General features: G+C 40.8%; 2 protein-coding genes across 2 annotated transcripts in view; one reads left to right on the top strand and one right to left on the bottom strand.

Annotated features, from left to right (window-relative positions):
* PFKM (phosphofructokinase, muscle) overlaps positions 1-20,999 on the bottom strand; it is a 66,132-nt gene extending 45,133 nt beyond the window's left edge. The window contains exons 1-2 of the mRNA XM_006865338.1: positions 20,918-20,999; positions 20,166-20,288 (exon numbers count right to left, since the gene is read on the bottom strand). Of these exons, the coding sequence (XP_006865400.1) occupies positions 20,166-20,288; positions 20,918-20,999 (205 nt within the window). The remainder of the gene's footprint in view (positions 1-20,165; positions 20,289-20,917) is intronic.
* Positions 21,000-22,580: 1,581 nt separating this feature from the next.
* SENP1 (SUMO1/sentrin specific peptidase 1) overlaps positions 22,581-27,734 on the top strand; it is a 54,444-nt gene continuing 49,290 nt past the window's right edge. Inside the window, exon 1 of the mRNA XM_006865353.1 lies at positions 22,581-22,746. Coding sequence (XP_006865415.1) covers positions 22,581-22,746 — 166 coding nt within the window. The remainder of the gene's footprint in view (positions 22,747-27,734) is intronic.

Here is a 27,734-nt window from a genome sequence, read left to right as displayed (position 1 = left end):
CAACTCATAACCACTATGCTACCAGAGCTACTTCATCTTCCTTTTAAGCATATGGATATTATTCTTTTGCAGACAGCATTGTACTTTAGGATAGATCTTGGTCTGTTCTTCTTGAGACAATGAAACCATACACAGACTGCTGTGAGTTGAACCGACTTGACAGCACAAACAACGTGGGCCTCGACAGAGAGCAGTGCTGGTTCAGTGCTCAAGTGCAGCCACCACTTGTCTAACTGTGGAGGCTTGTGTGTTGCTAGAATGCTGAACAGGTTTCAGAAAAAAAACCTGGTGATCTACTTGTGAAAGTCAGCCACTGAAAGCCTACAGATCACAATGGTCCGATCCCCTTACACATGGGGTTGCCTTGAATGTGAAGTCAACTCCACGGCAGCACGTTTCCACAGGAATAAACCTTGAAGACATCATGCTGGATGGAAGAAGGCATTCACTCTAGAGCACATATTGAGTGATTCCATTTATATGAAATATGTCTATACTAGGCAAATCAACAAAGACAGAAACTAGATAAATGTTGCCTACAGCTGAGGTAGAAGCCCTGGTGAACTGGTGAGTAAGAGTATGGCTGCTAATCAAAAGGTTCAAATCCACCAGCAGCCCTCCAGAAACCCAATATAGGGTCACTATGAGTCAGAACCAACTCAATGGCACTTAACAACTACTTAACAACAAAATGGAGTTTTTTTCTTAAAAACTGGGGGAAGGGACCTGGATAGTAACAATTTAGCAGTGTGTATTCAGTACTGTTTAAAGGAAAGACATCAAGGTACACAAGTATGAGGGGGCTTCAAAAAGTTTGTGGGAAAATTCCACTATCTTTTAATTCCACTTTTCCACAAACTTGCTGAAGTTCCCTCATATTCCAGCACCTTGTATCCATAGAGAGATGGATGCTATGATGAAATAGGAAGGGACTAAAAATAATGGCAAATGGTCCAACCTCTCTGGAAAGCAATATGGCGCTTCCTCAGAAGGTTGAAAATAGAAATACCTTATGATCCAGCAATTCCTCTACTTAGCATTTACCCACAAGAAATACGAGCCATAACACGAGTAGATATATGTACACCACTGTTCATAGCAGCACTATTTACAATAGCAAAAAGATGGAGACAGCCTAAGTGCCCATCAACGGAAGAATAGATAAACAAACTGTGGTACATACACACAATGGAATATTATGCTAACCTGAAGAATAGCAAGGAAGTTGCAAGCCACCGCATAACATGGATGAACCTTGAAGACATTATGTTGAGTGAAATTAGCCAGTCACAAAAGGAGAAATATTACATAAGACCACTACTGTAAAAAACTAAGAAAAAGAACCCATACTAAAGGGGGAGAGATTCTTTCCTGGTTACCAGGATGAGGGGGGCAGGGTGAGGGGAAGGAGAGGAAGGTGGAGCACACGTCAGGGAATAGACACAGGATAGTTTAAGTGCTAGGGAGGGGGGTAATACACAAGAAGGGAGAGGGGAATGGAAGAACAAGGCAGATGGGAAAACAATTAGGCAGGTTTGCATAGGCTAAGTGGGACAGAGGTAAATAATTTTGTATGCACAACCTTGGAACAACAGGGCTCTGGGATACAGGTATTGACACATGTTGGAATTGGCAAAAGGGAGGGAAAATGTTAAGATGCTTGGCTGTCTTTTGAATCTTTGTTTCCCTGGCATGCCATTATAAAATAGACACTTGACAGGGAGAGATAGGAATAGTCAGAAATATCACCATAGAAAGCTTTTAAGTCTGTCTTCTGCCTATAACTAATTGGAATACCTAAAATGGGTCTACAAAGTGCACAGTGAAGGAAGCTTCCTACAGAGCCTCTGTATTACATAAGACCATAGGTGGAATCCTGAACCACATCCAGAATCTTCTGAGGTGGGAAATTTCCACTTGAAAGGACAAGCAGATCAGTCTGGAGCAGCTAGAAGAACATAAGATACTTCTTGAAAGAAAGACCTACAGGAAAAATACAAAACAATAATGGCAGTCTGAATGATTACTACAAGAACAAGCAAGTTGCTCGCTCAGGAGACATCAAGGCAAGTGGTCAGGTCCCCTCAGGGCAAACCCCCTTACAAGACTAAAACTCAATGGGAATACACAAGCAGACATGCGTTCTGATTGGTGACCACATTCATCACTGATAAGGGGAAGTGAGGGAAAAACAGCAATGAAGCTGCGTGCTAAGCCCTACAATGTTCAATAGATTCCTGTGAACCCGGGTGGAGGCCTGGTTGGTCAGCAGTGTGGCAAGACCTGGGGAGTCCTAGGCCCAGAGTCAGTGACATAGCCACAGAGGACTAGAATGGAGAGTGAAGTGTTCAGCTGAGAAGAAGAGAGGGCATATGCATAAGAACACCCACACTTGCAGATAATACCCACTTGACCTAGCTTCAATGACTGGATGATCAGAGGTCAACTAGAAGAAGAAAGAAGAGGGGGAAAAAAAACAATCTGATACAATTTGATGAACTTGACCTACACCTATGGATGCAGTAGCTCAAAAGAGGGAACAAATCTTTACAGCAAGGATCATTCCCACCACCTCCTTACACAGGGTAGGCAAGAAGACTGGCTTACAAGCTTTCAAGAGGGTGCCTAGATCCAGAGGGCGAGGAGGAAGGTAGAATCTCCATTGAGTAGTATCCATTCTGTCTGGGCGGAGCCGATGAAAGGAGATGGGGATAGGTCTCTTGTGATACAACAGTGAATAATTGTTATCAGGATGGGCTGTGAGGTTTGGAAATGTAAAGGTAGACATTTTATAGCAAAAGGAGGGGAGTGATTGACTTTGCAGTCTAGAAGCGGAGGTCCCTGGGACCATCAAGGGAGAAGAGCGGTGTGCAGGACCCTACCCAGAGAAGCAGTAATTCCAGAGATGGAGGCAGAGATGATGATGTGGAGAGATGGAGCAGCTGGGGACTTTAGAACCAAAGAGGGAGAGGGGCTGTGTGCTGAAGACCAGGGGTCAGGCTTGCAGGGTATACCCTTTGGTTGGTTGATAATGCATGGAGGGGATTGTAACCATGGCAGTGAAACGATATACAATATGATGAATGTAAAGCTAATTTTCTTCCATGTAAACTATCACATAATTCACAATAAAACATTAAAAAACAAAAAAAAATTATGGCAAGCCCATGTGTGTCAGAGTAGATCTCTGCTTTAGAGGGTTATCAATGGCTGGAATATTTTGGAAGCAGACTGCCAAGTCTTTCTTCCAACACATTTCTGGGTGAGTTCAAACTACTAACTGTTTAATTAAATTGAGTGCTTCACCATTGGCATCACCACAGAACTCTGAAACAGGATAGCTCTTTGAAAATAGATTTTTCTTCACTTTAATCCTAAACTACAAGACTATAATATCCCTTTTCATCATTTTCTGTTCATGAAGCAACATTTAATTTCAAATATAGTTACCCAGGAATTAATCCTTAGAAGGGGAATGCTAGCTATGGTTGACATGTCTTATGAATCAAAATTTGGATAAATAACTTGATGGAAGAGAATGTCTAAGATCTGGGCCATTCTAAAAAGTCTATGTCCAATTCCCATCCTTTTAATTGGACAGGTTGAGAAGTATCTTTCAAAGCAGGGCAGGACCTTGGTGCAAGAAGCCTGCAGGTGAATACAATATGGTAATTGAGGAAATGTGGGTTGACAAAGAATTCTAAATGCTACCATACAAGATAGGGTGCCTCAGGCAAGTATGAGGAGCAAGGTGCACAGTTCATCAGCTAGGGGAGCAGGGATCATAGCAGAAGCAGCAGGTTAGGTAGTCAAATAAGATGCAATGCCAACACATTCTTGAGGCAGCCAGGCTGAATTTGTACTCATTCCAAGATTATTTTCATTGCTTGTCTGGTTTCATGGGGCTGGAAAAGCATCCCTTGGTCCCTTCCTCCAGAGGAGAAAGCTGAAATAGTCTAGGTTTGAACTGATGAACTTGGGATGCTCTGATAGACATCTTGAGAAGGAAGTAAACTCTAGCTTATGTCTCTAGCAATGATTTAAGTATATGAATTCCGTAGCATTTAGACAAGTAGTCTACTTGAATAGAGCAGCTGAGGTATTCCAAAATGACTGGTTGATCTGCTCAGTCCACTCTACACAAGACTCTATAAATAGTCCATAGGTCCAGGAAGACATGCAGAGCTTGTAACAGCACCCTCCAAACCAGGATAAAATGTTGCTGCCATGTAGAGGAGTAGTTCGTGTTGGTCTCTTTTACCAATAGTTAAGCTGGTCTAGACAGGAGGGCAACTAAGAAGATGCTGTATGCTATATTGTTGCATACATTCACTACCACTCGGGTGTCATACTATGAAAAGGCTATTGTATTAATATGATGATGATGATGTTAGTGACATTGTTCTAGGACATTTAGGAATAAGAAGTAGGTTAGGCACACCCAAGTATGACTCCAACCTAGGAGAACAGGAAATACCATATTACAGATGGCACGTATTCATTCAACAAATACTGAGCATGTTAAGCACTATTTTAGGCTCCAGAGGATCCAGGATTGAAAAGAAAACCTCTGCCTGTCTTCAGGAAGCTTACACTCTAATGAGGAAAGCAGATAACGGACAAGTTAGTAATGAATGATCTGAATAAAAATGAGTAAAACAGGGCAAATAAACAGATCAAGAGTACTATCACATGTAGCACTGTTGTGTTGTTAAGTGCTATTGAGTCGATTCTGACTCGTAGCAACTCATACAGAAATCCTGTATAGGATGTCTGAGGAATGGCTGGTGGGTTTGAACTGCCTGTCTTGTGGTTAACAGTACAGTGGCCATACTACAGTGCCACACTCGGACTCCGTCTTACGTAGGGTAGACCAGAAAAACCTGGTCAAGAAGATGGCATAAAGCAAGAAGTCTAAACTAACAAGGACAAAAACCATGTTAAGATCTGACAGGGCAGCTTTGAGATAGGGAGAAGAGAAAATGCAAACTGTGAGGCAGGAAACATATCAGAGGACCCCAAGATAGCCTAGAATCAAAATAGTAAATGGGTCACAATGACTTGTTGGGTTGATGTTATGAAACATTTTGAAGCATTTGGATAGGAGTCTCCTAGTTGAAACTGATCAAGACAGTTTAAACATTATCTTCAGCTGGACTAAATTTTAGGCAGGCTTCTTCCTGCCTTATCTCCCTGAACTTCCCTTCTTTCCCCAGCCTTGCTGTTGCTGTTAGGTGCTGTTGAGTTGGTTCTGATTTAAAGCTACCCTAATACACAAACAGAACAACAAAAAAAAAACCACTGCCCAGTCCTGAGCCATTCTCAAATTGTTATGCTTGAGCCCACTGCTATCAATCCATCTCATTAGGGGTCTTGCTCTTTTTCACCAACATTCCACTTTACCAAGCATGATGTCCTTCTCTAAGAACTGGTAACCTCCTGCTAACATGTCTGAAGTATGAAAGACAAAGTCTTGCCATCCTGTCTCTTCTATGGCACATTCTGGCTGTACTTCTTCCAAGACAGACTTGTTTTACCTCTGGCAGTCCATGGTACTTTTAATATTCTTCTCCAACACTATAATTCAAATGCAATGATTCTTCTACAGTCTTCCTTGTTCAGTGTCCAATGTTCACATAGATATGAAGCTACTGAAAATACCATGGCTTATGTCAGGAGCACCTTAGTCCTCAAACTGACTGTAACACTTTGCTCTAACACTTTACAAAGGTCTTGTGCAGCAGATTCACCTAATGCAATATGTCCTTTGATTCCTTGACTGCTGCTTCCATGAGTGTTGATTGTAAATCCAAGCAAAACTAAGTCTTTGACCACTTCAATCTTTTCTCCATTTATTGTTGTTGCTAAGTGCCATTGAGTCAGTTTCAACTCATAACAACCCATTTATCATGATGCTATTTATTAGTCTAGTTGTGAGGATTTTTGTTTTCTTTATACTGAGGTACAATCCATACTGAAGGCTTTAGTCTTTGATCTTCGTCAGTATTTTAAGTCCTCTTTGCTTTATTCAAGTCCTGTAGGTTAACGTGTTAGACTGCAAAGTTGGTATGAATTGCAAGGTTGGTGGTTCAAGCTCACCATTCACTCCTCCGAAACCCTGTACAGGGTCGCTATGGGTTAGAATCCCCTCGATGGCACTTAACAACAACCCTTAAATTATCTGGAATCTCTATCCCCTTGCACTTTCAGAACCCAGGTGGTCTAATTACACAAAAGAAAGCATTCCAAACCAAATAGTCCTAACTGCAAACTCAGGAAATCACTCACCTCACCTATTCCCATTCCAGTGATCTGTCCCCTTAACATACTTCAGCAAGTGTCCAGTAGCCCACTCAGAGCTTTAAAATCCGGTGGTCCTATGTCTCAGCAGAGTTGAGTTCAGAATTAGCTCTGGTCTATCTCCTCTATTGGAATCCTAGTGTGGCGCTGTGGGTTAATGCACCACTGCAAAGCCGTTTGAACTGTAAGTCGACTTGATGGCACTTAACAACAACAACAACATCTCCTCTATTGCAATGCAGTTAGAATAAATTATTCCTCTTGGTTTACTATTGTCCAGTGCACTATTCTTTGACACAGCAAATTATCTATCTGCCCTGGTCACGTCAACACAACCCCTGAATCTCAGCTCATCACTATCTTATTAATAAACTCTTTATTATTATCCATTTTCCCCACTAGAATTTAAGGTCCATGAGGACAGACCCAGGGCATAGGCATAAAACCATTCTATGCGCTGGAGAGTCACCTTTAGCTCTAGCTGAGAGAGGATGATCCCTGAAGACAGAATATGACCTTATAGTGGACCAAGCCACTGGTATTAAAATTTCTGACACAGGCAATGTGTCTGACTATTCCACCTCACTTAACATAAGCAGGCTGAGTTTCTTGGATATGCCCTAGTTGATTTAAACCAATGAATCTCAGCTCTAGGCCTGCAGAAACATAACCTGGAAACTATTAGAAATGCAAATTCTTGGTCCTCACCCTAAACCAAAACCAAACTCACAGCCATAGAGTGAATTCTGACCCACAGTGACCCTATCTATGGTTTCCAAGGGAGAAGAGTCTAATCTTTCTCCCATGGAGTGGCTGGTGGGTTTGAGCAGCCGACCTTGCGGTTAACAGCTCAACACCTAATTCACAATGCCACGAAAGCTCCTTTGGCGCCACCCTACACCTGTTGCTGTTGTTAAGTGCTGTCGAGTTGCTTCTGACTTATAGCAACCCTATGCAGGGTTTCTGAGGAGCAGCTAGTGGGTTTGAACCACCAATATTGCAGTTAATAGTCTAGTGCGCTTATCCTACAGTGCCGCGCCAGGACCCCTACCCTAGACTTACAGAAGAGAAACTTGGTGGATGAAGTCCAGAGCTTTTTAACAAACCTTCTGTGTGATTCTTAAGCATGCGAAAGTTTGAGCACCCTTGTTCTAAGCTGTGGAGGTTCAAGAAAATGCCTTGTATGACTCAAAGTTCACAAGGCTCCCATGGGCTCATTTATGTCAACTAGGATCAGCTTCCTGAGAAAACTGTCTCAGAGAAGAAACCATAGGTAACAAGAAGACTGCTACTTCAAGCTAATGATGACATGAAACAGAAAAAAAAAAAAATGTGTAAATTAATCTGGAAGACTTCCACTTTGTGGTTAAGTGCCGTCTGTTCCAACTCATAGCAACCCTGTATAGGGTTGCTAAGGCTGTAATTGTTTGCAAGAGCAGAGTAAGAAGGGTATTTTGAAGAGGAGGTAGAATTTGAGGAGGAGGAAAGATAAGAGGAAGTAGAAGAACTGGAGTTTGACTCAGCAGAAGGGAGGTGGAAGAAGGTGGCCCTCCACCACTTTAGATCTGCTAGTATCTTACCGCACATAATAAGGAAAACAACTGTTTAGTTAAGTCCTGGTGTAGTGCTGTGGGTTAATGCTCTGGACTGCAAAGTCGGCTTGATCTGCAAGGTCGGCGGTTCAAACTCACCAGTTGCTCCTCGGAAACCCTACATAGGTTCGCTACAGGGTGGTACCATATGGTCCAAGGATTACACTTTGAAACACTTGAATACATTTCCCAGACAGAGTACATGTCCCAAGAGAACATATAACATCTCGATGGCACCTAACAACAGCAACATATTAACCAAGGAGTCCTGGTGTGGCGCTGTGGGTGAATGCGCAAGACTGCAAAGCTGTGTGAACTGCAAGGTCAGCGGTTCAAGCTCACCAGCTGTTCCTTGGGAACCCTATACAGGATCACTATGGGTCAGAATAGACTCGACGGCACTTCACAACAATAATAACAGGAAGATGACACAAGTACTCCACAGGTCTACTGGTATCCTTGCATTTTTTGACTGTCAAAGAGTAACTGCAAAGCTATTTCCCCACTCAATGTCCTTTGCAATTCAGTTGAAGTTATATGAACCCTAGTTTCAGCTTCATGAGACTCAAGTTTTGTGAAGTAGGACCTTGAAGTCTGAGATCAGGAGGTCTGTGTTTAATGATGATTGTGTTGAAGTTAAGGTTTCTAGGGAGTATTCAGGCTGTACTTCTTCCAAGATTGTTTGTTCTTCTGGCAATCCAAGGTACTTTCAATATTCTTTGTCAACACTATAATTCAAATGCATCAATTCTTCTACAGTCTTCCTTATTCAATGTTCAACTTTCGCATGAACTTCAAGAGATTCACAATATCATGACTTGGGTCAGGCACACCCAGTTCTTAAACTGCCATCTTTACTCTTTTAATACTTTAGAGGTCTTTTGCAGAAGATTTAGCTAATGCAATATGTCTTTTGATTTTTCCAGCTGTCAGAGAGAATCTATATTCACTGTGAGTTCACCTTTTGATGGACTTGATATAAAGACTGCAAGTTTAAAAAGCTCAGCTTTTGTTTGCACTCGTTGCTTATTTGTATTGATTGATGAGGCTCATGCCCTCTGGTGGAGGGACTAAGGCCTAGTAAGGCTATGGTGGTGGTGGTGGTAATGTGCCATGGATACATCTTTCAACTCAGTGTTTATTAATTCTAAGCACTGGACAGCTAGCCACCAGCCTCTCCTTGGAAACTTTACACAGGGTCAATATGAATCAGAATCCACTTGACAGCACTTAACACAACAACAACAACTATATGCCAGACATTGTTCTGCATAAGCAATGAATACATACAATAAATAATAATGTATCTCTATAAAATGGTGGTGGTTATGTACTGTCGAGTCGGTTCCGACTCATAGTGACCCTGCACAGGGTTTCTGAGGCTGTAAATCTTTACGGGAGCAGAAAGCCTCATCTTTCTCACGTGGAACAGCTAGTAGTTTCAAACTGTTGTCCTTGAGGTTAGCAGCCCAATTCGACCACTACGCTACCAGAGCTCCTTATCCCCTTTAATTGAACTGAATTTTTTTTTTTTTACTTTATTATACAAGGAAGTCTTTGAAAACATTTCTGAATATCATAATTCACCATTATAGAGGCCGTGTTATTGGAGAAAATAAATTATTAAAATGGAATAAGAAGGCAGACTGTCCTGTATTAAACATGTTATAATAACACAGAAGATGCTGCCTTAGTAACCTGACCTTCATGTTTCAAATGACAATAATTTACACGCTCTTTTTCAATGAGAAAATATTGAAATCTTGTTTCCCTTTCCGTACTTGAAAAGGAAAGAAAAAACAAATTAGAAGAAAGTAATCTCCTTTTCTCTTCCCTTCCTTCTATTTTCAACTGCCTTCCCCATCACCCAATTTAGCAAATGTCTACACTCTACCCAGTGAATTCTTCTCCCTTCCCTTCTACCTCTGGTAACCATCATAGAATGAAAACCTTTTCTTGATTTTTTACAGTAGTGGTCTCATACAATATCTGTCCCTCTGTGATAAACTAATTCCACTCAGCATAATGTCCTTCAGGTTCCTCCATGTTATGTGGTGTTTTGCAGATTCTTCATTTTTCAGTATAGCATAATATTCCATTGTGTGTATTACCAAAGTTTGTTCAACTATTCCTCTGCTGATGGGCATCTAGGCTCTCTTCATCTTTATGCTATTTGAGTAATACTCCAATGAATGTGGGCATGTATATATCTACTCATGTTATGGCTCTTATTTCTTGAGGATAAATATCAAGTAGAGAGATGGTTGGATCATAATGGCATTTTTACTTCCAATCTTCTAAGAAAGCGTCGTACCATTTTCCAAAATAGTTGTATAATTTTACAATCCCACCAGTAGGGTAGGAGTCCATACTCTCCACACCTTCTCCAGCATTTGATGTTTTCTGTTTTTTTGAACTTTGTTATTGATGCTGGAGTAAGGTGATACCTCGTTGTTTTGATTTGCATCTCTCTAAAAGGAGCTCTGGTAGCGTAGTGGTTACGAATCGGGCTGCTAACCTCAAGGTCAGCAGTTTGAAACTACCAGCTGTTCCATGGGAGAAAGCTGAGGCTTTCTGCTTCCGTAAAGATTTGCAGTCTCGGAAACCCTGTGCAGGGTCACTATGAGTTGGAACCAACTCCATGGTACTTAACAACAACAACAATGGCAAGTGATTGTGAACATTTCTTCATGTTTCTTGAATGTCTTCTTTAATGAAGTGTCTATTCATGTCCTCGGCCCATTTTAAAATTGGATTGCCTTCTTCTTAATGAGGTGTTGAAATGTTCAATAAATTTTAAACAGTAATCCCTTGTCTGATATGTCATTGTCAGTTTTTTTTTACTCCAGTCTGTGGGCTCTCTTTTTACTCTTTTGGTGAAATCTTTTGATGCACATAAATATCTAGTTTTTAGGAGGGTCCAATCATCTATTTTAAGGAGCTCTGGTAGTGTAGTAGTTATGAATCGGGCTGCTAACATCAGGGTTCGAAACTACTAGCTGTTCTGGGGGAGAAAGATGAGGCTTTCTGCTCCCATAAAGATTTACAGCCTCGGAAACCCTATTCAGGGCTGCTATGAGTCAGAACCTACTCCACAGCACACCACCACCATGTTAAATCTTCCTATCCATAAGCATGGTATATTCTCTCATTTTTGTAGGTCTCTTTTGGTTTCTTGTAGTAGTGTTTTTTAGTTTTCTTTGTATAGATCTTTTGTTTTTCTGGTTAGATTTATTCCTAAGCATTTCATTTTTGGGATGGCTACTGTAATTGGTGGAGTCCTGGTGTGGTGCTGTGGGCTAATGCGTCAGACTGCAAAGTCATTTGAACTGCAAAGTCGGTGGTTCAAGCTCACCAGCTGCTCCTTGGAAACCCTATACAGGGTCGCTATAGGTCGGAATCGACTCGATGGCATTTAACAACAACATTGTAATTGGTACTGCTTTCCCAATTTCCTTTTCAGAGCTCTCTTTATTGGTATAAATGAATCCAACTGATTTTTGAATGTTGATCTCGTATCCTGGCACTTTGCTGAATCTACAATGAGTTGAATGGTTTCAGTTTCTCTCCTCCGAGTGATGTTGGCTGTTGGTTTTGTATTGCTGCTGTTATTCTTAAGGGCCCTTTAGGCAGTTCCATTTTGCATATACGATCTTAATTATGTTGAGAAATTTCCCTTCTATTCCTATTTTGTTGAGCGTTTTATCAGTAATGGGTATCAGATTTTGTCAAATACTTTTTCTGCATCAATTATATCAATTTTTTTTCTCATTTTTTTACATGGTTGTTGTTGTTGTTGTTAAGTGCCGTCGAGTTGATTCTGACCCATAGAGATGCTGTATAGGATTTCTAAAGAGCAGCTGGTGAGCTTGAATCACCGACTTTGCATAGTTGTGTTGTTGTTATGTGCCATGGAGTCAGTTCCCTCTCATAGCAACCCTGCACAGGGTTTCTGAGGCTGTAAATCTTTACAGGAGCAGAAAGCCTCATCTTTCTCCCACGAAACAGCTGGTAGTTTTGAACTGCTGACCCTGAGGTTAGCAGTCCGATTCGTAACCACTATACTTCCAGAGCTAATGATGTTAATTGTTTTCCTAAGATTCAACCATCTCTGCTTACCTGGTATGAATTCCACTTGATCATGTTGTTGGATTCTACTGACTAGGATTTTGTTGAGAATTTTTGCTCATGAGGGATATTGTTTGATAATTTTCTTTTTCGGTGATGCCTTTGCCTGGTTTTGGTATCACAAAATGCTTGCTTCTTAAAATTAATTCAGGAGCTGTCCATCCTTTTCTATATTCTGGAATAATTTGAGTAGAATTGGTGCCAGCTCTTCTCTGAATGTTTGGTAGAGTTGACCAGTGAAACCATCTGGGCCTGGACTTTTCAGAGGTCTGTTCTGTGGACTAACATATGGTCTACCTAGAGAATGTTCCATAGGGAATAGGCACTGCAGAAGAATGTATATTGTGCTGTTGTTGGGCTGAGTGCTCTGTCTATGAGGTCAAGCTGGTTGCTTGTGTTATTTAGTTCTGTGTCTTTGTTGAGTTTCTTTGTAATTATTTTGTCCTTCATTAAAAGTCTCCTATTACTGTAGAGTTGTCTATTTCTTTTTTCACTTCTACTAGAGTTTGATTTATGTATTTTGAATTCATTGGAATTGTAAATAGTTATTATGATTATGTCCTCTTGTTCAATTGAGCCTTTAATCATATTATAATAATCTTTGTCTCTTATGTTGGCTTTTGTCTTAAAGTCTAATTTATTGGAGATTAATATTGCCACTCCTGCTCATTTTTTATTGCAGTTTGTTTTATACATATTTTCCATGCTTTGTATTCTTGACTTTGTAAAGTGTGCTTCTTATAGACAGCATATTTAAGGATCGTTTTCTTATCCAGTCTGCTACTTTCTTTTTCTTGACTGGTACATTTAATCCACTGACGTTCAGTGTAATACCAATGGTGCTGGTGGCTCATGTGCTGTGGAGCTGGTTTTGACTCATAGCGACGCTGTACAGGATTTCCAAGGCTGCAAATCTTTATGGGAGCAGAAAGCTTCATCATTATCCCACGGAACAGCTGGTAATTTTGAACTGCTGATCTTGCAGTTCGCAGTCTGATTTGTAACCATTGTGCTACCAGAGCTATGAAATAATTGTGGTCATTTTGCCGTGTTTATTTGTGCTACTAGTTTATTTATTTCAAGTAATTTTCTGCAGTGAGTAAATCATTTCATTTGTGGATTTTATTTTCAATTTCTTCATTGTAATGCTTTCTAAATCTGTTTTTCACCTTTTTTATTTTGATGTGGTGTATTAATTTTTTTCCCGGTTACCCTGTAATTTATTAATTTATTTCCCAGTTTAAAATAATCTGTTTTATCTTGAAATTTTCTTGACTTCCTCATATTTGGAAGTTCTGTATCTACACTATTCCGTTGTTTTGCTTTGTAGTTGTCTTCATTATAAATAAATATTTCTGGAACAATTTTTTTTTTCTTCTAGTATGGGTACCTTTTCTTAAATCTTTTACAATAATGGTCTTACACAATATTTGTCCTTTTGTGACTGACTAATTTCACTCAGCATAATGTTCCCAAGGTTCATCCATGTTATGTGGTGACTTGCAGCTTCCTTGTTATTCTTCAATGTAGCATAATATTCCATTGTGTGTATGTACCAAAGTTTGTTTATCCGTTCTTCCATTGATGGGCACTTAGGCTATCTCCATCTTTTTGCTATTGTGAATAGTGCTGCTATGAACATTGGTGTGCATATAACCACTCATGTATGGCTCATTGTTGTGGATACATACTAAGTAGAGGAATTGCTGGATCATAAGGCATTTCTATTTCTAACTTTCTGAGGAAGCACCATACTGTTTTCCAAGCAGATGGAGGCCTGGCAGAGTAGATTCTCATGATTGACCACAAAGGGGCGATCTCTGCTTGGTCACTGTTGTTGTTGTTAAGTGCCATCAAGTCGGTTCCGACCCATAGCGACCCTGTACAGGGTTTCCGAGGGTGTAAATCTTTACGGGAGTAGAAAGCCTCATCTTTCTCCCGTGGAGCGGCTGGTAGTTTCGAACCGCTGACCTTACGGTTCGCAGCCCGATTCGTAACCACTACGCTACCAGAGCTCCTTGCTTGGTCACTACATCCCCTTGATTACCAGAAGTGTGTGGCCAGTTACCATCCTCATCCACCCCCAGCACAGATGCTCTTCTTCAGTTCAGAGCCACATGTGGCTTGGGAGCCACACCGTTATGTTGCTTTGGTGCCTGGATTCAGATGGGCTCAGCTCCAGGCCTACAAAACCCACAGAGCTAGCTACCAGATGAGCATTTAACCAGTCATGCTTCACTACTTCCCTGTGGTCCTAACAAACACTGAAACCAGCCCCACTAAAGACCCCATGAACTACTTCCAGACTGAGTGCTCTGAATATAGAAAATACCAAAGCCAACAGGAACTACATCTAAGACCAGGAACTCTGCTGGCATATCCCTTCCACAGCCACCTACTGAGCTTTTTGAACTGCAGGAATCCCCCAGAGATTTCTCTCCTCCAGATCCAACAATGACACTACTTGTTTTTACAAAAAACGACAATCCCACATTGCCCTGGAGACAACACACAATTTTAGCTTATGGGGAAAAAAAAGAGAGAGAGAGAGAGAATGGCTCAAACAAATAACCAGAATACCGAGTCAGAGGATTCTGAGGAAGAAAAGGTAGTAGAACTAACTGAAAAAGAATTAAAAAAGAATGATCATTAGATACTTTCAGAAGATCGATAGATCAAGGAAAGCAAGGAGAACACAATAAAAGCTTTAGAAGTATTCAGGAATACACTAGAAGAACAGACAAAATAAATGCAAAATTTAAAATAAAACAAAACATGCAATTAGAAATTCTGAAGATTAACACTAAGATCGCAGACATGAGCAATATATTAACAGGGCTAACGAGTAGATGTGAAGCAATGGAAGCCCAAATTAGTGAACTTGAAGATAAATCTCTCAATACTAGTATGCTAGTTGAAGATAAATCTCTCAATACTAGTATGCTAGAAGAACAATCTGGGGGGGAAAAAAAAAAGAAATCTGAAGAAAGCCTAAGAGTTATGTGGGATACCATGAAGGGGAACAAGTTTCAGGTGACTGGAATTCTAGAAAAGACAAGCATAGAGAAAACTGTTGTTGGAAGAAAACTTCCTTAACATCATGAAAGATGAGAAGATAAGCATACAAGAAGCTGAATGATAGATCCCAAAAGACAACCACCAAGACATATCATAATCAAACGTTGCAAAATCAGAGACAAGGAAAGAATCCTTACAGCAGCTTGGGAAAACAAGTAGTTACCTACAAAGAAGAACCACGAAGACTAAACTCGGATTTCTCAGCAGAAACATGCAAGCAAGAAGGCAATGGAATGACATATACAAAACTCTGAAAGAAAAAGATTGCCAGCCAAGAATCATATACCCAGAAAGCTGTCCCTCAAATATCTTGATAAACAGAAATTAAAATGCTAAAGGGTGTTCTTTGGACTGAGAACCAATAATAGCAGATGACAACCTGAGATAACCATACATGATAATATCACTCAGAACTCAATCCAGATCTAGAAAGATTTAAAGTAAGACAAACCCACAAGACTGAAAAAAGGGAACCAGAAATATCAATGTATAATGAAGTCAACTATAAAGCAAAAAGAGGGAATAATGTAGATACAGAACTTCCAAATAGCAAGGAAGTCAAGTAGATTTCAAGACAAACTGTTTTAAGGGGAAAAATTAATCAATTACAGGATAACCTCAAACAAAATTAATATACCTGCACATCAAAGTAAAAAATGAGACTAGGAAAGATTTAGTAAACATTAACACAACAGAATGAAAATGCGAAGAAAACCCACAAACAAAATGAACTCAGCATAGAAAAGTATGGTAACAAAGAATCCAGCAGCACCACACACACAAAAAGAAAACCACAGAAAAATAACAACAATCAATTCATACCTATTGATAATTACACTGAATATTAATGGATTAAGTGATCCAGTCAAGAGACATAAAGAGCAGAATGGGTAAGAAAACAGGATCTTTCAATATGCTATCTATAAGTGATATATCAAAAAGACATAAACAGTCTAAATTCTCATCAGGAGAAGAATGGCTAAACAAACTTGGGCATATACACACAATGCTCTTGTTATTAAGTGCCATCCAGACGGTTTCAATGCATAGCAACCTTGTATAGAGTTTGAGGCTATAAATCTTTACGGGAGCAGAAAGCCTCATCTTTCTCCCACAGAACAGCTGGTAGTTTTGAACTCCTGACCTTGAGGTTAGCAGCCCAACTCATAACTACTACTCTACCAGAGCTCCTTTGAGTGAAATTAGTCAATCACAAAGGACAAACATTGTATATAAGACCAGTGTTGTAAAAAGTTGTTTTTACCAAAAAAAAAAAAAAAAAAGTTTTCTTGATAAAAGAAATAATCTATGATGTTGGGGGGGGGGCTGGGCAGAAAATTGCTCATGGGCTAGAAGGTAGGTGTGGCGCTGAGGATTAATGCACTGGAATGCAAGGTCAGTTTGAACTGCAATGTTGGTGGTTTAAGCTCGCCAGCCACTCCTCAGAAACCCAACACAGGGTTGTTATGGGTTGAAACTGACTCAGTAGCACTTACAACAGAAGGTAGACACATGTTAACACAGGTGACAGAACAGGCAATATACAACAAGAGGGAGGTTAGCAGAGGAAAGGTGAAGGTAGTAGGAGACACAGGGATGAACGCAATAGTTAAAGTGAATAAAGGTAACTGCTGTTAACTGTTTGTCCATGGAGGGGATTGCAACCTTGTAGTGAAGCAAAGTGTAAGATTTGTTGAATGTAAAACTGAAGATATGCTCTGTAAACCTTCACTCAATTCACAAAAAAAGTTAAAATTTTAATTTTGTTTTTTACACATAGTTGGTCCCTATGAGTTGGAGGTTAAAGATATTCCAACTGCTTGATTTTTCTGACATGTTACACCCCTCCATCGTCCTTGATAACAATCCCCACTCTTCCCTTCCCTCAAGTCCCAGGGTTCTACAACACGCTGCACTGCTCCACAAAACACACAATTTTGTCAAAAGAAATGGCTCATGAAATTGTGGAAGCTAGGGTCCCAAATCCATAGTTAAGAGATCAGACTAGAGGACTCTTCTTACCTTTGTACATAGTCTCAGGAGCTGAGGTTGAGGGAGCTGGTGAATCAGGTCAGGTGATGGGCCGAAAGTTCATGAACATCAGACATCATGAGCCAGATGCAAGATCCAGGGCAAGAGAGCAAGCTTTTCCAAAGCAGTCTTATAAATTGGAATCAGACCATGCCCGCAAGGGAAACAAAGGGTGGTGATTTGGGTCACACCCTCTGCTAAGGTGGGAGCATTCTTAATACTTAGATCCACTGTAATCTTTACTCCTTAGCCCCACCTTAATCTGTATTCCTTAGCAACTCATTTCAAAATGGGTCTATATCACAGGCATGGAGGCTAGGGTTTACACTATATCAGAAAATAGAGAAATTTAGCTGCTATTGTGTATAGGGTTTCCAAGGAGTGCCTGGTGAATTTGAGTTGTTGACTTCATGGTTCAAACTGAATTTGGCTGGAAGGACCATAATAAATAATGAGCTGCCCTGTACCCATTTTCAGTCTTGTTTTACTTTGCATATTTCTATATCTGGGCTGAGTTCTGGATGATCTTGTCATGTATGTTAATCTCAAGCTGTTGTCTGGTGTTGTTGGTTCTCTGTCCAAAGAGCTCCATTTAATATTTTTGGTAAGCTTGGTCTGGTTCTTGCAAATTCTTTTAATTTCTATTTATCTGGAAATGTCCTAATTTCACCATCATATTTGATGGTCAATTCTGCTGGGTAAATAATTTTTTTCTTTCAGGGTTTTATATATGTCATCCCATGGTTTTCTTGTCTGCGTGAGAAATCAGAGCTTAGTCGTATTAGTTCTCCTTTGTAGGCAATGTTTAGTTTTTTTTCTGAGCTGCTCTCAGGATTTTCTCCTTGTCTTTGGTTTTGAAAAGCTTGATTATAATATGCTTGAAGCCAGTTATGAACATCAGAATTTTGTGCATAACTGAATTCAAAACAGAGAAGCAAGTCTAAACGGTCATTAGAGCAGTCAACGTCTGAGGAATAGGGTAAAATGGGATAGGGGAAAACAGGTACCATAAAGGAAAACAAGAAATAGTCTGTATAAATTCTTGAAATAGAACAAAGCTAACACATGAATTTACTTCTTGTTCCTCTTTTTTGCATGGGCAAAGCCAGTCTGATTAAAGACTACACAGTGTTGTCATATATATAAAGATACAAATTGCTACAATAGCTGAGTAAATTAGAATACTAGCATACATAATTTTCTTGTGAGTCTGGTTGACTCTGGGTACTCTAGCAAGACGGAGTTAACTTTGAGTTTATGCAGCAACACTTAAGCATAGGACTGGGTCTTGGACTGTGATGCCTTGCCACCATGCTGGAGCTCAGTGAGGCTCTGCCAAAGCAGTCAGCCAGCTCCTCCTGTCCTGACTTCTCTATGGCATCTTCTTTTAAAATTCAACTTTTTAAACCAAAGTCATCAAGTTTTTAATTTACACATAGTTTCATATTATCCCATCCTTGACTGTAAGATCCTAAAGGACCAAGAAAGTAACTAGATCCTTCTATCACCTCCTACTCAGTCTAGCAAAATGGCTTTATAAATAGCCGTTGCTGTTGTTAAGTCAATTCCGACCCACAACCACCCTGTATAGGGTTTCCAAGGAGCAGCTGGTGAGTTTGAATCTTGCAATTCAAACAACTTTACAGTCTGACGCATTAGCCCACTGAGCCACACCAGGACTCCTTACAAATAGTTGTTGTTGTTAAGTGCCGTCGAGTCAGTTCTGACTCTTAGTAACTCTGTATAGGGTTTCCAAGGAGTGGCTGGGTGAGTTTGAACAGACCTTGTGGCTCAAACTGACCTTGTGGTCCAGTGCATTATCCTTCAGTGCCACATATAATTCATTAATCTAATCTCTTTTTAAAGTTTAACATTTTTATATATCACGGTTGCTGACAGTAGAATAAACCAATTCAGTAGTTTATAGTTCTTAGGAAGCCATTAGTTTGGTATTGACTAAATACAGTGAGAAGGAGCTCTGGTAGTGTAGTGGTTACGAATTGGGCTGTGAACCGCAAGGTCAGCAGTTCGAAACTACTAGCTGCTCCGCGGGAGAAAGATGAGGTGTTCTGCTCCTGCAAAGATTTACAGCCTCGGAAACCCTGTTCAGGGTCGCTATGGGTCGGAACCGACTCCACGGCACATAACTACACAACAACAAATACAGCTATAAGCAAAGAGGACTTCAACTGGACCAATAAATAACTTCAACTGGACCAGTAAAACACATGGAGAAAAGAATGAAGTTGTTAAAGACTTCATTTTGCTCAGATCAACCATCAACACTCATGGAAGCAGCAGTCAAGAAAATCTGAGACACAAGACCTCTTTAAAATATTCAAGAGTAAAGATGTGGGTTTGAGCACTACAGTGCGCCTGACCTAAACCAAGGTATTTTTAATAGCCTCATATGCTTATGAAAGTTGGACAATGAATAAAAAAGACCATAGAAGAATTGATGCATTTGAGTTATGGTGTTGGAGAAGAATATTGTAAGTATCATGCACTGCTGGAAGAACAAACAAATCTGTGTTGGAAAAAGTACAGCCAGTAGGCTTGTTGGAAGCCAGGATGGCCAGATTTTGTCCCTCATATGGCCAGATTTTGTCCCTCATACTTTGGGCATACTATCCGCAGGGACCAGTACCTGGAGACGGACATCATGTTAGGTACAGTGGAGCATCATCGAAAAAGAGGACAACTCCCAATGAGATGGTTGGGCTCAAGCATAGCAACAATTGTGAGATTTGCCCAGGACAGGGTAGTGTTTTGTTGTGATGTTCATAAGATCACCATAAGTCAACACTGACTCAACAGCACCTAACAACAATAAATCAAGCTATTCTTCACTGAGAATTATTCCTCTCAACAGTTCCCAGGTGACCTCTTATGCACATATACACTTTTTTCTTTACAATGTAACTCACACTTCAACTTTGGTATGTCCACCCCCCCAATTTACAAAGCTATGCATCAACTTTTTACTTTGCAATACTTTTTTCCAAACTCTTTCCCTTATTTACTCACATGCCTCACCATTTTTCAAAATAGGTATGCCATCCACGGTGTCAGGATCATCCATAGTGTCTAGACTCTTCAAGATGTCTGTCTCTGGCGGTGGCTTTTGTATAGGTATGCTGGAATTTGACACTTGCCCAGCTGGGAAACAATAGCTGTGGGTCACCCTCAAGGTAGGATCCGGGGAGGAGAATGCTCCTTACTCCCTTTCATTCTCCCTATGGCTCCCAACTGTCCAGGACTTTATTTTCATAAATTCAGTGAAAAATTAGAGAAAGGAGGCTGCTTCTAAAAAACTATCTTATCTAAGAAAGCTGCTATTCCAGCTACAACACAAATGGAGGAAATGCAGGGCCCATACAAGATACTCTGAGCCTGGGATGAAGGGCACATTTTTCTTTAAAGCTTGATTTATCTTATCATATTTTTGAGTTTCAATTACAGGGCAACAAGGGCTCCAAGAGAGGAATCCCAGGCAGATTGAAACAATTCAAAAAGGGCAGAGAAATCAAACTCATGGGCTGTTACTTCCTGTTCCCAATCAAATCCTTGGCTTTCCCTATCTGCCTAGGGCATGGCCCCACAAAGTAGGCCAAAAGCTCACCTTGTACAAGAAAAAGACATGGTGACAAATATTTTTTTAATACTGGGAATGCTCAATTGACCCCTGAAACCCATACTAATACTAGTAAGTTTCAAGTGCTATATTGAGACTTCCTGCAGGAGGACCCATTCCCTGTTACTGTGATCTGATCAAGAGACACTAATACCTGAGTGCTGAGGTGTCCTGACTAACCGACGAGACTGAATCATACACATGAAAAATTTCAGATGAAATTCCTCTTTACGCATGGCTGTTCCCTAAAAACAGAGACAGAATTTAATCCAGATAACAGATCTACAGAATGATTAAGGCTGACAAAACTGCAATGTCCAATTCTACTAGGGCTTATGAGAGCACAGTGGTTCTGTAGGATAAGCATTGAACTGCAAACAACAAGGTTAGCGGTTCGAGCCCACCAGCTGCTCTGTAGGAGAAAGATGAAGTTTTCTGCTTCTGCAATGATATACAGTCTAGGATACTCTATACAGACGACTGAAATCATCAGACATCCTATTTTCCTAGCTGCTGGAATATTTAAATCTGTGTGGGCCACCAAAGGCTTCTCTTATTCAACTCTGAACTCATCTGGGTCTGGAGTGACTACTCAGATGCATCGCTTCCAAATAGCTAGACTGGGTGTGGGACCAGAGGACAGTTAAATTGAGGATGATTTGACAAACAGTTTGAATAAGCAAATAGTATTTCTTCTGAGGATCATTTAATCCTTCATAGGTCACAGACTAGTGGGTCCTTTTCTATTTCTTCCCAGGAAAGTGTAACTTTGGCAGGTCTCCTAAGGAACTCTGGTGGCACAGTTGCTAAGTATTGGACAGCTAACCACTTGATAGGATGGGTGGTTGGACCCCACCAGCTGCTTCATAAAGATTTGTTGTTAAGCATTGGGAGTCGGTTCCCACTCATAGTGACCCTGTACAGGGTTTCCAAGGAGCGGCTGACTTGGAATCCCCATGAAGAAATTCCATTCTGTTCTGTCAAGTCACAGTGAGTTAGAATCAACACCATGGCAGTGGATTTGGTTTTGGTGGGTCCCCTATGCTTTCCTGATACCTCTCTGGAAGTTTCTATAAGTTCCCTGAGCCTTACCAAACTGCTTTCCCCCACCCCAAATGGCTGAATGGTCAGTTAAGCATGATGTAGTGCAGAACACTGTACTGCAAGTTAGGAAACGCTTTCCTAGTCCCAGATTGGCCATGGACTTTGTAACTTTGGTTAATGACTTCACTTCTTTGAACCTATAAAACTAAAATATCTCCAATAACCCCTACAAGCACTAACGTTCTGTGATTTTCAACAAAGCAGGGTATAGTCTGAGACTCGATTTAGCTCTTAGGTCTCCCCATCAGTCCAGGAAGTCATAGGTTCAAGACGACGGAGAGTCAAAGCGAAAAGCTACCATGGAAACCAAGGCGTAAGCAAAAATCGCCGTGCGGAACCAGATTGCGGCGGGTACGGAGGCCGAGGGAACAGAGAAATGCACAGGACAAATGGCGCACTATCAGTATTCCGAAAACGAAGTAGCCAAAATCCCAAATTAAAAGAAAATGAAGAAAATTATGACTACAGCCTTTGATGTTCCCTGGAATTCTCAGCACCCTCCACACCGCGCAGGCGTTCAATTTTGCACTTTGACCTCTGGTCCCACTCTGCCCTCCTCTGCAACCACCGAGTGACTCTTCCGGTGATGTGGAGGCGTTTCCGGTTCGTGGCGGTTCCCGGGTTTTGCGTTCAGCGCCCGACCGGAAACACCTTCGCATAGCAGCCGGTTCCGGTTCGGTGAGTGGCGGCGGGAAGCTGGGGGAGGGGTAAGGATGGAGGGAGCCTGGGCCGGGAGACAGTGCCGGACCGGGTCTGCTGGCCTGGACGGGACTGGGCGGAAGTGGAGACAGCTGTGGGTCCGGCGCCTTTCCCTGTGCCCCGCCCCCCTGGGACCGTCCCCCTCCCTCCTGTTCGCCGGCCACACTTTGGCCGCCGGCAGTTAGTTAGTCTTTCCGAGGCCGTCCCTTCAGACCTCTTTCTCCTGGACTGCGGAGAGGTCGCCGCCCTCCCCTAAGCCCCGCCGGTACCGCACACTCCATCTGGGCGCCCGACCCTCCTTGTGGAAAAAGGCCGCCTGGGGTTCCGGGAGTTTCCCGCCAGAGTAGGGCTTCTGTGAAGACCTGTTTTCGACGGGAAGCTCAGCTTTCCTGTCACACCTTCTTCAACTCCCGACTTCTTTGAGACCTGAATAATCTTTCTCGACTACTGCATCTCACGTAAACATTTCCTCGACTGTCTTACCTGTGCTATCCGCCTGAGACGTGATATCGCTAGTGCCAGAAAGAGGCATCTGGACTCTGCTGTCCAGTTTCTAAAAATCCCCTTTACTGCCCCATTTGCTTACCTGGCTCATCGCCTCCTGGTAATTTCCTCCAACTGTTTCTTTCTTGGTGTACCCTAATGTGAACTCTGGATGCCTGCCCAGTTTCTCTTGTCTTGAGCTTGGTGATTTCTGTTTATCGGTGCCTCTGCAGTATTTCCACTATCTTGTTGGCTACAACTTTCCCTTTTTATCATTTTCTAGGCAGCCTTGTTAAAAGCCATTTCACTTCATGTTTTTTATTGTGCTGTTTGGGGGTGGTGATTCTTGTAGAATTTATATAAAGCCTTTAAATAAAGGCTACCAAGAATTTGATTTAGGGTCTTTGTTCCAGTTGTATATTCTGGATGGAATCGATCTCGACATTTTCTAAATCTTTGTTTTTCATAAAGATGATTTGTGTTAAGGACTGACTCATGTTGAAATGTGGTACACAAATATGGTAACAAAATTACAGTTCATAGTGAAAATTTAAGCATAATCCCTGATCTTTCCAGTTTAGAGATTGCCTTCCTTTTTTCAGGAAGCCTCATTACATTTTATCTTGAAAATCTTCGTTATTTTTACCTGATTGCAGTGAATTCTGACTGAGAGGTTGGTTCTGATGTCACTCATTTGATGAGTTAAGTCTAGAGGGAGTGCAAGAATACAGGTTCTGCTACTTCAAGCTGAGGTGATGCAACTCTTGAGTACGGCTTTTGAAGTCCTTCTTTTCCTTCTCCTGGGTGGTGTGGATGGTAGTGGTTATGTGCTGTGAAGTGGGTTTTCTGAGGGATCAGAAAGCCTCATCTTTCTCCTTTGGAGCTGCTGGTAGTTTCAAACTGCTGACCTTGAGGTTAGCAACCTGACTCATAACCACATAACCACTACAGTAGCAGAGCTCCTTCCTGGATAGCCTTACTTTCTACTAATTGCACTGACTTTATTGTCTTACTGTAAGTATCTGTGTGTGGATCTGGCTTCCCCACTAGCCAGTGAAGTTTTGCAGCAGCAGGGAGCAGGTCTTATCTTTTTATACTCAGTACTCAGCAAATCTTTGGCATACAGCTAAGGCTTGTTGCAGGAAAGACCTTGAATACTTAACCTTACATTGAAGATGTTAGAGTCTAATGGGGAGTAGTTACATTTTAAAGCATGAAAAACAAATACATGATGGGATAGTAGAAACTGGGCCATATGCATAATGCTTTTCCAGCACTCAGGGTGAGTCATATGATCATTTTCACATCCTTCACAAGTCAGAAATGATCCTAACCGCATCTTGGTCCTGGATAATATACAGTATGTATTTTCCTCAATATGTAACCTCATCATAACCTCAAACAATCTCTCAAAATTATTTATTAGAATGTATGCCCACTTATTAATGTCTTACCAGACTTGTCATACTCTGTTGCAGCCAGGACTGTGCCATGTTTTTGTAGAGTCCCTATTACCTAACTTGACTTCATCTAAATGCCTATAGCTGCTTATATTCATTCAGCAAGTTAAGTGACCATTGTGTACTAAAAAATGCATTATTAGAGTACTTTTCTCAAAAGGAAAAAAAAAGTCTTACTCTTGCAAAATACATTTGTGGTATAGGACATGATGAATGAAAATTGAAGATTGAAATGACAGAATCTTTTAAACTTGGATTCATTGATTCATTTCTCAGATACTGTCAAGATTGTGAAATATTTTCATTGATGACACCAAAGGTTACCTTGAGCTAAAATGTCCCTCTTCACAATATAATTGCAAATTGACAAAAAGAAAGTATCATTAGCACACTCCAGAAGCTGGATGTACAAGGGGGCATCTAAAAATTGATGGAACAATGGAATTAAAAGAAAATAGAATTTTCCCCTGAACTTTTTGAAGCCCTTTGGTGTTTATATTAAAATATACATGTGGGGCTTTAATAATTTAAAATAGAAATTAATATGGATTCCCCAGGGCTAGTTATAGCCTAGTGGTTCCGGTTGGGCCGTGAACCGCAAGGTCAGCAGTTCAAACCTACCAGCTGTTCCACGGGTGAAAGATGAGGCTTTCTGCTCGTGTAAAGATTTACAGCCTCGGAAACCCTGTACAGGGTCACTATGAGTTGGAACCGACTCCACGGCACAAAACAACACCAACAAGGGCTAGTTATGGATTGCTTCCATCTTGCGAGTGTATGTGAAGGTGTGTGATGTTTGTGGGAAGTACACTGTGTGAGAGTTAAGATACCTGGATTCTTGTACCCATTTGTCCCATCTGTGTCATTTCAGACAAGTTGTTTAACCTCTGAACATAATCTTTAAAGTTCTGTGAATTTCTAGTTTGCTTCCCTTTTCACTTTCATCTCCACAAAATGCAGGCTTTCAATTTGCACTCTTATTAATGTAACAAAAAGTCCAGAGATGACAATTAAGGAGTAACCTGTACAAGTGAAATGTGGAATAGCCACAGTTAATTTATTTGTTGATTAGATTTTTCTTTTTCTTACATCTGGGACACAGGGAACTCTGCTTGATTAGAAAAGAAAGAGGGGAAAGACTATCTTGGACATTTTCCAGATAGAAGCCTTTGATGAAATTGGAAATAATATTAGAAGCCTAAATCTAAGACTTGGGGTATGCTTTGTGGCAAGGCTAGATAGTCAGATAATTACTCTGCTTAGTTTGTGGCTATGCCAGAAAAATTCATGTAGCCTTGCTTTTTGTGCATTTTGTTATTGGGACCAAAAAGAATGACTGTTATCATGATCCAGTCTCGAATAGATTGAAACTCTGGTATTGCTAGCTAGTTGATGAGGTGCTCAATCTTTTTCAAAATGTGTGTGTGTGTGTGAGTGACTGTTGCCATCCCTATTTTCTTCCTCTTGGAAATCTGCCAAGAAGCTTGTGTGCCCAAAGTATGTTGATTAACCTATTTCAAAGCACATAGGCTTTTAATTTTATTTTTCTGGGAAAAGTGGGTGCATTACAGGAGAAAGTAATTTCATATAGGCATAAGGACTTTGGTTTGTAGCAGTTTAATTAATGATGGAGAAAATACTCACCACAACTATAAAGTATTCCTTCATTGTCTTCAGAATTTCAGCAGTTTTAGAATTGGCCACAGAGTAAGACGTAGGGAAAAACAAGTCTTTATAGGACCAACACAAGATGTATCACTTGTTTATGAAATAGTTTAGCAGAGCGATGGATTGGAGAGAATTTCTAGATTGTACTTCCAGCCCAGTCACTACTAACTTTATGACCTTATACAAGTCACTTAATTTCCCAAAGATTCAATCTCCAAATTCTCTTATCCCTTTAATATTTTGTGACTTTGTAAATAGTCTGGAATTGCTATTTTGTGTAGCACAGGTTGCAGAAATGTTTGGAACTACCTCTGGTTGGTTTTGATTTTCAGTCTTTTCCCACCAAACAAACTCTTCTTTTTGTATTTTTTTCCACCAAGAAACTCTGGTGGCCTAGTGATTATGAGTTGGACTGCTAACCTCACAGAACTACCAGTCATTCCGCGGGAGAAAGATGAGGCGTTCTTGCTCCCATGAAGATTTACAGCCTCAGAAACCCTGTGCAGGGTCACTATGAGTCTGACCCAACTCCATGGCATGCCACCATCACCACCAAGAACATATTGGAGTTCTTTTGTGGCACTGAAGGATAAGCACTGGAATGCTGACCAGAAGGTTGGCAATTTAAACCCACCAACCACTCCTCAGAAGCCCTATGAGTATAGGGTTGTAATGAGTCGGCATTTAATAACAGCAAGAACACAAATAAGGAGGCTTAATAGTACTATTGGTTAGGCATTGGGATGCTAACCGTGGGGTCAGTGATTCAAACCACTCGCTGTTCTGAGGGAGAAAGATGAGGCTATATAGATAGGGTCACTGTGAGTTGGAATTGACTTGATGGCAGTGGGTTTGGGTTTTTTTGGTTTAGGACCACAAACAGGTACTAGAAATGAGTGGCTTCCTGCTGTGTAATTGTATGAGGGAGATACTTCAGTATGTCACGTTTCTGTTTTCTTTCTTTTACAGGACATATTTTGCTAAAGTCAGTGATGTGAAAAGACCTGCAATGGGTAAGGCTAACAATGAAGTAGCCATTCAATCCTGTTCCTGTTTCTGTGATTAGTCAAGCTGTGATTCAAGTATGGGTTTTTCTGACAGTTTCAATATTGTATCTTTATGCTGAATAATTCCTTTTTTTTTTTTTTTTTACTATTCCCTCTGTTTATTTTTTTTTTTGGGGGGGGAGGGGATGTACACAAAAACTCTCAGGAATATACCTCATTTAAACAACCAAAGGACATATTTTGCAAGCCTGTCCCCTGGCCCCCAGCATCTGACTCCCAGTACAGCCTTTCTGTTGACGTGAGTTTAGAGTCCTCAGCTGCTTTCTCTCGCCATGCTCTCACTGGATAATACTTTTAAGGGAGATCTTGATTCTAATTACCTAATGCTGTATACTAAATACGCTTTTCTTTTGGTTGGGACATTGTTTATAGAGCCATTCAGAAGTATTTTGTTAATTTGTTGTATAAAAAAGGAAGTTCTACACTAGCAAACGTTACTATTGTCAGTCTCTAGTGAAAACACTTAAAATATACTCACACATTGAATTCT

This window comes from Chrysochloris asiatica, unplaced genomic scaffold (assembly GCF_000296735.1).
Source record: "Chrysochloris asiatica unplaced genomic scaffold, ChrAsi1.0 scaffold00077, whole genome shotgun sequence".
In the NCBI taxonomy this organism is placed as follows: Eukaryota; Metazoa; Chordata; class Mammalia; order Afrosoricida; family Chrysochloridae; genus Chrysochloris; species Chrysochloris asiatica.
The sequence above is the reverse complement of the archived record's forward strand: the minus strand, read 5'-3'. Positions and strand labels throughout refer to the sequence as shown.